This window comes from Atta cephalotes (genome assembly GCF_000143395.1).
Source record: "Atta cephalotes unplaced genomic scaffold scaffold00034, whole genome shotgun sequence".
Lineage (NCBI taxonomy): Eukaryota > Metazoa > Arthropoda > Insecta > Hymenoptera > Formicidae > Atta > Atta cephalotes.
Genome location: NW_012130098.1, coordinates 391,205 through 402,463, shown reverse-complemented (window position 1 = coordinate 402,463; position 11,259 = coordinate 391,205). Strand labels below are relative to the sequence as shown.

The 11,259-nt window shown below is 39.3% G+C and overlaps 1 protein-coding gene across 1 annotated transcript in view; it reads left to right on the top strand.

Annotated features, from left to right (window-relative positions):
• LOC105621493 (mothers against decapentaplegic homolog 6) overlaps positions 1 to 10,700 on the top strand; it is a 62,401-nt gene extending 51,701 nt beyond the window's left edge. Inside the window, exons 4-5 of the mRNA XM_012202960.1 lie at positions 9,910 to 10,110; positions 10,360 to 10,700. Coding sequence (XP_012058350.1) covers positions 9,910 to 10,110; positions 10,360 to 10,700 — 542 coding nt within the window. The remainder of the gene's footprint in view (positions 1 to 9,909; positions 10,111 to 10,359) is intronic.
• The last annotated feature ends 559 nt before the right edge of the window (positions 10,701 to 11,259 follow it).

Genomic DNA, 11,259 nt, shown 5'->3' with positions numbered 1-11,259 from the left:
CGCAATATTTGTACATTATACAAAATAAATAGTTTGTTGCGTGTGCGTGTGTGTGTGTGTGTGTGTGTGTGTGTGTGTGTGTGTGTGTCAATAAGGAAACTTCCACAGTATTTATATCTACGAAGCAATGATAAAATACGCGATTACGGTCTTCCCATTATTTTGCTAATCGACGAAAACATATGTATGTTGTTTTCCATTGAATTTCGAGGACAAAACGTATGTTCCTAACACGATCGCAATCTTCTTCGCGAGGTCGCGTAATAAATTTCGATCGAACGGCATCGCGTTGCTTTTGCGAGGTCAGTTCTTGACGGTACTTTCCGTGACCAGGTTGGCACATATTACACAAATTGCGCAACTTCGACGTTTCAAGTTTTAATGCATTTGGATACAAACTCGTAACACGCTCACGAAAAAGCATTCTCCGAGATTCGCGGACTCAACGAAATTGTATACCAATTTCCCCGGGAAAAAGTAATGCAAACGTCATCGTCGTCGTCGCAAAAAGGATCTCCACGGGTGGTATATCTTCATTGATCTTCTGGAATCGCACGTCTCTCCCTCAAGGTAATCCGGTAGCGATCTTCTCGCATGTCTTACAATTAGTCTTACAGTCGTCGTCTAGTTTCTCGTTTCCGATTACATGTGCAAGGTTGAAAACGATTCCTTCGTGCGCACTTCTAGTCCGCTTCGTCTGGGTCGATCTGCCCAAGAAAGCACGAAGGTCCGAGATCCAGTTGACGGACATTCACGATAGCTAATTATCATTTCTAATCGTATATTTAGCATGTATTTATTAACGCATATTCCAAGTTTTTCTGTCGCAACACAATAAGACAGACGGCCTCCGTGCGATAATTCGTATACATATCTCGACGTATTTATCTAAGCATACTTAACTTAGCGCCATTGGTTATGTAAATATTTGCGAGTTGCGATATTTAAATGATAGAATTATTGCGTGTTTAATTAGTGAAAATCCAAAATCCTTTATGCACATCTCTTAGGGAGAACTGCCGCGTTGTGCCAGATTTAATATTCAATTTCGAAAAAAAGAAAAGAATATGCACGGAAAGAACAATTTTGTTAAAATATTAAAAAATTTAAATAGATTTGAAAATAATTTTGTTGAACCATCAAAATAATTATGTAGGAAATTTAAGCGTAATTTAAGTTGGTGAACAAAAATGTTGACATTCTGGCAATTAATTTAAACGTCCTACGTAATTATTTTTTGATAATCCGACAAAATTTATTTTTAGAGCTAAATTTTTAAATATACTTGAGCAAAATGTGTGAGAGCTATAAAGTTTCCCTCGTGAGGTTTCTTTATTCTGAAACTTGACGGGGGATTATCTTTTTAAGGAGCGTTAAAGCCGATTCTCGATGGAATTCTATTTTTACAGAGATAGAATTTACAAATAAATGATAAATGGAAGGAGATAAAGATATTTCTTTCTATCAATACTCAGTCCCTCTTACGGGACTTCCCTGTAATCTGGCGTCGTCGACTACAGAATTGGGCGTCTGAGAGCCTCGTCCTGGGCGGCGCGGCGCGGCGCGGCGATTCAGCGGCCTTCAAAATAAACTGAAATTCCGAGTCTCTCGGTACACAACACAGGCGCCACTGACACGCTACGTTCATCTTATCGCGGGCAAACACCGCTCGGCTAAACTCGTAGTTTCCTATCGTTCGCTCTCGTCTATCAAATTAGATATATACACGCACATACACACACACGCGTGCACACGCACATGCGTGCAATCGTGTATATGTGAGTGTATGCATATAATACGACAGTGTATGTATACGTATTGTGCGTATATATACAGGGTGTCCTTCCTTCATAGTCACACCCACCGAATCGTCTCGTCTCGCGTCACGGTATCTGATACGGAAGCGGATACGACGGCTATTTTTAGCAAACACTGCATTTCCTGCGGGAACAAAAATAGACAAGAGTCTATTGCGTATAAGAAGTAAAAAGTACCGCTTTAACGGAGATTAATTTGCCGGTCAAATCGGTTCTTAGCCGTTAATGAATATACTATACGATACGCATATGCAATGGGACAATAAATAATAAGGATTGTCATTGAGAGATAAAGACGTGCGTAAAAACGTATTTGCTCTAGTCTGGTGAATTGAATTAGAATATTCATAAACGGTCTATACATTATGTTATCTTTCTTAGCCGCCAATGTATATACATTGAAATACAAGAGGTAAGTTCTTGATAGAATATAATCTGTGATCATAAATTAGACTAAAACACATTATTAATATATTCTTGAATATTTTTTCTTTTTTCAATATATAATAAATTTTCAAAATAGGTACATAAATTGCAGTAAACTATTATATGTTCTTACAATAAACATAAAAAGTCTCAAGATCAAGTAATAATTATTGCAGTTTTTTTTTCTAATTACAAAAATGCACAAAAATGCACAAAAATATTATTAACCTTCTTCGCTTATTCATGTTAAACATTCCTCGATCGATTTTCAATATTATAGTAATTACATTTATTTAATTTGTAAACACATGTTAAAACTAGCCAAGATGAATTTATGTGATATTTATCTAAATAAATTACAAACAATCTACGAGCGCTTTTAATGTAGCAAAACAGCGAAGTAAATGAACGTTTTACTCGACATTGTCCTCGGCAAAGTGGGAACTTGGCAGTTACAGTATGTCCGCGACGAAGGTGAGGAATTTGGCAAATACGTCCCTGATAGCGGAGAATTGTAGGTTATAGGCTGGAGTTGCGCGCTCGCAACTTGGAGTATACGCGCGACACGCACACGCACACGCGTCGGGCGTACGTCAGGCGGCCGCAATGGCTGGCTTTCTTGCTACGCGTGTCGTTAGGTATGCAACGCGCACCTATACGGCGCTACGGCGCACGGTCGTAGAAAGGCCGTTTGAAGGACAAGGGTCACGTCTCTCCGAGCGCCGATACATATATATATATATATATATATATAGGCATACGCGATACGGCCGCTGCCTTTATTACCTTTACCGTATTGTCGTCGACCCCAATGCGTGCGCTTATCCCTGGTCGGCACGCGTGCACGCGTACCCTCGCGAACGAATGGATTGCGGAATTCTTTTCTTCTTTTTCGAATAGATAGATACGCGAGAATCAGGATCGAGATTAGAAAGATCCAGCGAGCGAAGTGGATTTATGCCCTTTTTTACCAATGAGATTAAACCGAGATTAAAATTAAATTATATTGGTAGAAAAACGGACGCTTTTGATCGAAGGAAAGATAGACGAGAAGGAAAAATATAGACAAACGATTCAATTGTTGATTCAAAATATGTAATGTTATGAAATTCAATTGCAGAGATTAACGCGAGATTAGTGAAGAAGATATGAAAGGCGAAGAAGATGTTTTGTCACGCGATTTGCGTCACTATTTTTTTTCGTAATTTTCTGCATAGAGATTTCAAGAGGTCTGACTGTATGATTTATTTCTGATAAACAAACGCGTGATAAAAATAATTAAAATACGATGCTTTAAATTTTTATTCTAACCTGTTTTTGTGACTCTTTTTATATAAGAGATATTTTACATCATATATCACGTAGTTCGCAAGTTTTTCATCGCGATGAATGAAAGATGGAAATCTTACAACTCTTAAAGTACTTTTTCTACATTCCATATATATTCTCTCAGTTTTGTACTGATACTTATCTTTTTATACTGGCTTATCTTTTTATGTGCAAGATTTTTGATACACGGAACAATCGTGATCGTCATCGTGCGTGTGCACCTACATTACGTACGCAGTTACTTGACCGGCCATGCTAAGGTTGAGAATCTTATCTAAGTAAGCTTCAGGGTATTTGACCCAAGTAGGAAAACACATTGGCACTCTGATGGCTTTGCATCGGTCGTTTGCGATCTGCTTAAAGCGCTGTTCACAATTGGCTTTTGTTATCGACCGAAGCGACATGAAACGCGGACACGACGACGTCGCGCAGATAGAATTGATGTTAACTCTTCTAAAAAATGCACGGATTGTAAAATCACAGCGATTCTCCCCGTCTACTTCGTTTCTTCCTCGTCCGAACACAAATCGAATTCACGTGCGCATGAAATCAGGCAAATATAAATCTCGCTGGATTAATTTACGATCGTAAAATATCAGGCCGATCAAAACAACACTCCCTCCGGGGCAAGCCGTACGTAAGTTGCGTCGGGGGCGAAATGGAAGGCCGCCGGACATTATTCTTGCAGATCGCGGTGGCGTGGCGCGTCGATAAGTAATTGCATCCAATCTTCCTGAAATTCGCTTTCCGCTTCTTCCGCGTCTCTTTCTCTCACTCACCCCGAAATTTATTATCGGGAAGGCCGCTCGCGCGCTCCCGATGATTTATTATGAACGGTCCCGTGAGCGCTTCTTTTTCTAGCATCTGGATTTATTCGCGTGCGTCGCGACACTGGACAAGTGCGAGCCGTAATCTCATGGAATACTTTTTTTTTTCTAGAAGTAATGTGTAATAAATGGAAATTTTGCGCAAACTTGATCCGATAAATAATTGATCAATTCTGTAATGGACGATTCAGCTGGCTTTCATTGGGCGATCTCAATTACATTTTTTGACATTGGAAAAAAAATCGGGTTGTATTGAAATTCTATTTAAAAATGGATAAATCATTTTTTGATTCCATCCTATAATTATAATTTTAGTTGAGATAAGAAAAAGTTTTCTCAGTGTGTACGTAAGTATAAACCCTTTCTCTTTTCCTTTTCCCTCTTTCACGATCGCGACTTTGTTTATTTAAAGCCTATTCTATAATTGCATAAACATAATTGTAAGTGATTATAATTGATCGATTAGAGTTGAATATGAGAATACTCGACTGTGATTGTTCAATTTTTACGATTACAATCACTAAGTTCAGCTCAATTACAGAGTTTATTAAGTTTAATATCCACTTTTATTTTACAATTTTAGTTTCATCATTTATGCCTCATCTTACAAGATGTATATGTACGCGTTCTGTGTCAAAGCGGCGATGGGGCGGTAGCAACAGCAGCAGAATCAACTGCAGCAGCGATGGTATCGCATTCCAAACGAAACTCCAGACACTTTAGCCGACGCTGTCGCGTGTCTCGGGACGGCGAGCGTTATTTTTCTCCCATCCATGTTTACACACGCTCCCGTGCAAACACCTTGCATATCGCTCCGCGTGGCGATTGGTATGCGACTGGGAAGGTCGACACTCGAGATCTGAGCGTACGCTGCAAACGATAAATATCTGCGCGACCAACTTCAAATTGGCCATTAGACGGATCCTTTCCAATCGCGACACACTGGATCGCGAAGTTGGCGCGCTGTGCAATAAAAAAAATATAATGATAGTAGCACTCTTTTTTTTAGTTCTATGGTTCCTTGTCAAAATAAAAAAAATTTCGCAATGTAGAAGACATCGCTTGGAAAAGAAGTATTGTGCTAATAATTTTAATTATTATATTATAATTCCTGCGATATTTCTCGTTAATTTTAGCTCTCAAAATTCTATGCTCTACATTTTAATAGAGAGTTGCGGTTACTTTTTCAATTTTGGTTTTTTTATACTAAAAATAATATTTTTACAGTACAAAAAATGCGGAAGTCTTTTTTATTTTTAAAAAGAACTGTACAACTTTAATGAAAAGCGCTACTGGAACTGTCAATTTTTTTTTATTAATTTAACGAACTGGAAGTTATCTGCACTGCCTGACAGTGCAAAGAACGGTGGAATAATTCTCGTGGCATGGCGCGGTCGCCGGCACCGATTCATTGAGAGATTTTTCTTAGCCGAGCTGAAATCCTTGAAAACGAGAACGATTACGAAAATAAAAGACTCGCGGACGTACGTCGCGACGTGAAATAATACGTCTGTCTCTCTCCCTCTTCCTCTCTATCTCGGATATAGAGAAATGAGGACACTTAAGAGTCGCGGCAAGCTGCAGTCAATTCCGTAATTGCTTCTTTATCGTGATCTTCAGAGAACCGACAGAATTGCTTTATTACAGGGCTGTCGGTCTGCTTCCAATTTTCCGAGCCACATACGCCGCTCGCCGCGCGTCTCTGCGTGGCCCACATTTAGTGACTGCATTTATTGTATCGCGCGCGCGCGCGCGCGCGCGCGCGGGACGCACCTCGCGATTCTCGCTAACTCGTCCGCTCGTTTCCTCCCCGTGGCATTTATCTTCATGATTTATCCCTCCCCCCCTAGCGACGCGATCGTCGAATCGAGAAGCGCCAACATCGAGAATTCCGACAGCAAATGACGGATTTAATGCGCTCGCTGTACCTATTAAATTAAATTGTCCATTTCCGTACGCTTGAAACTCGCGAAATCTCCTCGTTAAATCACTTGGAACCTCGAAACACAATCTCTCGATGCGTCGTAAGTACCTCGATGCATCAAAAGAAAGCGAGTAGATCTGCTTTTTGTTGCTGTCTCTGAACTACACTAAAACTTTTCCATTTTTGTTTTGGTCAAACTTCAAATAGATATATAATCTATTTTTTATTTATTTTTTTATGCATCTATTTGTATTTTAAGTACATATTGAAAACAATGTTTTGTTGCATTAATTGAAATTTAGGTACAATAGATTCAATCAGAAAGGTGCTAGTCAAAACATTTAAATGTATTCCAGTCGAGATAATCAGAAATTCAATTATGATTCATATGATCAGAATTCGTTTTGTAATTTGTTTGTACTTCTTGTTAATCAACCAGAATATTTTTCTCAGTGTGATAGATTCAGAAACGTACATGCAAATCAGACACTTTAAAGCCTGCGGCATACAATGCGTTCTTTCCTGTTTGCGTTTTAATAGATTATTAGAAATTCTTTGTTGTGTATGATATAATTGTAATAATTTAATTATAAAACGTAAGAAATCCAGCAGGAAAATGCATTATATGGCCGCAACCTTTACAATTAATCTATCAAACATTCTAGTCGAGATAATCAGAAATTCAATTACGATAACTAGAACTCTGATTACGAGTAGAACTTTTTGTTTGTACTTCTTGTTGATATAATCAAAACATTTTGTTCAATGCAACAAGTGTACTCTATATAGTTCAGCCACAAAGAACAGACCTCTCTCTCCTCGTACGCGATCCCTTAAATATCCAGAGGATTTTCAGTAACGACAGTCGCCTCTCGAGACACCCTGTATATCCGGCGTATCTACCTCGCGGTTGATTTCACGCTTCTGGTCCGCGAAGCGATAACTCGATGGGGAATAAAACGCACAATGCGACGGCGGCAGTCAGAAACTGCTGAAAGACCGCAGACGATCGCAGATAAACATGAAAATTCGACGACGACGACGACGACGGTGGCAACGGCGGGCGACGCGACAGGCGTCCTTGCTCCAACCACTCGCGCTACTACCGATGACGTAATCGTCGCGATACCCCGCAATCTTGGCGCCGCGGTAAACTCGTAATATCTATTTTTATCTGTGGTGGAAGCAAGGGGCTCCCCGATTCCCCGCCGCCGTCGCCCGCCTGCGTCTCATCTTTCTCTTTCCCGTGCGTGACGCTGCTCTACGCACACACATGTCAGCTCGTCGTAGAGCCGTGAGAAGAGAGAGCCAGGCCTCGAGATGTCCGAGCGGGACCTCGGAAATCGAACGATGTTTATTGCGGTTGCGATAAGGTGTTTTCGGTCGCATCGCGCATTTTCGTGCCATAGCTTACGATCTGATGAATTTCTGAATCTTCTTGTTGTTCCTTTGGCTTCCGGGACTCTGCTACATTCGTCGATCGCGTTACCGATCATCGGCAAGAAATCGCGAATGTAGGAGATCATTTTCAACGGCTGCGCGCTAGGTGACGCAAAATTGTTCGGAATTACGTCGCGGAGCGGAAGAGTGTAGAAAAAGAGTAAACAAAGGATTTTAACATTAAAATATTTAATTGATGTTTTTTTTGTATATTTGCATGAATAGAATTATCATCTAGATTTATTTATTAAAAACTCTTCAAAAAGTTTATTTTTATTTATTAATATGATAAAAATGATAATAAAAAATGATAAAAATAATTCAAATTGGATATAATTCGATTATGAATTTAAAATTAATCGTCTAACATTCTACACAAGAAATTGTATTACTCAACGTGAATTGAAAATTATCTCACATGTTTATTATTTAAAATAATTATAACAAAAGCTTTCATTGACATCATAATTTGTAATGGCTTTTTCATTCTGAACTTAAAATGAATCTTAATTTATATTTTATTTATATTTTATAATATTATATGTTATTAAATATAAAATAAATAATGATAAATGTCAAATTGATGAAAGTAAAGATTAAAATAATATTTAATATCGAATCAATAAAAATATAGGGAAAAATTATTATTATATTAATATTAAATGATCCTCCATAATATTAAATATTAAATCGATAAGAATAATATTAAGACTGTGTATAACACGACGTGCTAAGACGTTAACACCGATGACCGTGTTAACATTAATCCGTGACTGTCTCGTGTCATTGTATTCTGGGCTCGAAACAAATCGGCACTCGATATTGCACCATCGTACGGTGCGTCTTGTGTCTTCCTCCGTCTCCGAATTCTTATTTCACTCGGCCGCTACGTCCGGCCTGCGGGATCCTGGCGCCGATCCCAGGCGGCGGTGACGCCGCCGGAGACGCTGTAACGATGAAAAGCGTGGGAGATTTGCCGGCGTTTCTTTGTAACCTCGGTTTCTCCTGGCATAAACCTCTTTACCGGAAAGGATCATTCGTTAACAAAGAATCCCGAAAGAGAAGCGTCTCGTCGGGCCGACATCCGGTAGATAAAATGTTTGGAAAATCATGCGTTTCGAATATTATTTCTGACACGATTAGACGAAAGACAACAATGCTCTAACCTTTTACGGTCATATAAGTGTATAATCCGAGTTATGCTCGATAAAGCATTTTTACTGATTGTTAAGTGGGTCATGTTTCATACCTGAAATGTGCAGCGATTATTATTTACAGACATGACAGGGCAGATAAGAAAAATAGTTTTTGAATAGTAGCGATGAGAAATAGATTTAATCTTTTTTTCTGAATTGACAATAATAGCGGAAGTCTCGGTATTATTCTTCTTGACTGGATAGAGCTAGACAGAAGAGAAAGACTTAGAAGTGTCCTGTGCTATATCTTGCTTCTGCCTACGACTGTGTTTCGATTACATCGCCAGAACTGAAAATCTATACGTAACGTATTGTAGATTTTTAGTATTGACGCTGTATATCGGAAATTTGGAACATGGCTTATTATAACAAATTTGGTTGGACTCATCCAGTACATTCTGGTGTACATTAAAACTATCATACACAGCTTGATGCGTATTTAATTAAATATAGAATATTTGATTGAGTTTTGGTTAAAAATCCACGAAATCCTCAATACATATTATTGTGCTGTTATTATTTTATATAATTCGAATATTTATATTTTATTTTTATACTCAGGTTAAATCACCGTCATGCAAAAGCAGCTAAAAGGCTTTTGAAAGATCACATTCTACCATAAAATATATAGAAAAATTCTTAGATCTTCTTTTTACTATTTTTTTTTTTTTTTTTTTTAGCATATTATGCATTCATACTATTTCGCATTTATTTATCACAATTCGATCGTATTTTAGAAGAAGAAATTTAATATACTTGATACAATTGCACCAATAACGACTTTTTAATTCGTAAATGACAAGCAGGTGTGTACAAAAAAAATATAAGTAGTGCAAAAAAAAATACTGAATGTCGTAAACGATGTACGATCATTGATTGATGACAAACAATAGCAACGCTTATCACATTTTAGATCAATTTTAAATGTCCCTTTTTTTTATTATTTATAGGTGAGACAGGACAGAGGGAATGGTGCACCTTGGCGTATTGGGAATTGGGCAGCCGAGTTGGTCGTTTGTATCCCGTGGAACCATCGACAGTGAACGTCTTCGACTCTCTTCATGATGGCGACGGTCTCTGTTTAGCGACTCTAGTTGAAAATCACAATGCTCCGCCCGCGGTCCAGCGTACGCGCAGCAAAATCGGCCTTGGTAAGTCCAATCTCAGAAATTCTTTTTCAAGACTTGGTTTATTTTACTCTATCATATTCTTCATAATAAATCATACTCTTCCCATTTAAAGAATTTAGAGAGTATATGAAACACTTTTAATTCTTCATTGTACAACTTATATTTAAAATAAAAATATTTTTAAAGAGAATAATGTATATTCACTTGATAGTAATTCCTAAAGATTTCAATATATAGATAGATAAGAAAAATTCCATTTTTTTGTCGTAGGGCTAACGCTCAGTCAGGAAGCGGACGGTGTATGGGCGTACAATCGGTCGGAGAGCCCAATCTTCGTGAACTCGCCCACTCTGGACGATCCGGAATCGAGGACGTTACTAGTTTACCGGGTGCCACCGGGTTTCTGTCTCAACATCTTTGACAGCGCCAAGATCATGCAGCTTCCATACGGCAGCGGCGGTGGTCAGGCCGCTGGTTTTACCGCCTCCGGCCCCATCGACATTTACTCCGTCCGCATCAGCTTTGCCAAAGGCTGGGGACCCAAGTATTCGCGACAGGAAGTCACTTCCTGTCCGTGTTGGCTCGAGGTGCTCCTGGCGCCGTGTAGGTGATCATCCCCAAGACTGGCCAGGCCGAAGAGTATCGTCAAGTCCCGTTTTCAATTCGCGCCTCTTGCTCCTCCTCGTCGTCATCGTCGTCGTCGTTATTCTTGGAGAGGATCGGTGATAATGATGCGGCGATCGTGGCCTTTAGCTCCGTCCTAGCGAGAGCTGTGTTAATAATAAATAAAAAGAACACGTGTGTGTGCGCCGGGGGCGATCCTCAGTGGCACGTGCCGGGGTCGTCCCAACAACCCCAGCAGTCTTACCAAAGTACACGCCGTTAAAATAATACGTTTAGGAACAACGTCACGTTTCACTTTCGTTAATAGAATGAGAGACGGGAATGAACGAGATCGTTCGCGAGCGTGTTCATCGAGCGCGTATGAACGGAGAGATTCACATCGAGACTTATACGAATGGGACTTAGGATCATTATGATGCGTGCGTTTGATTCGTAGTTCTTTTTTAATTTTATTCTCTGATCGCTTAGGCGTCGATGCTATTCTCGAGATTCGTGTGAGAATTTCCGACAAAGGAAACGCAGAGAGTCGGGCTTCCGATAGGTCTA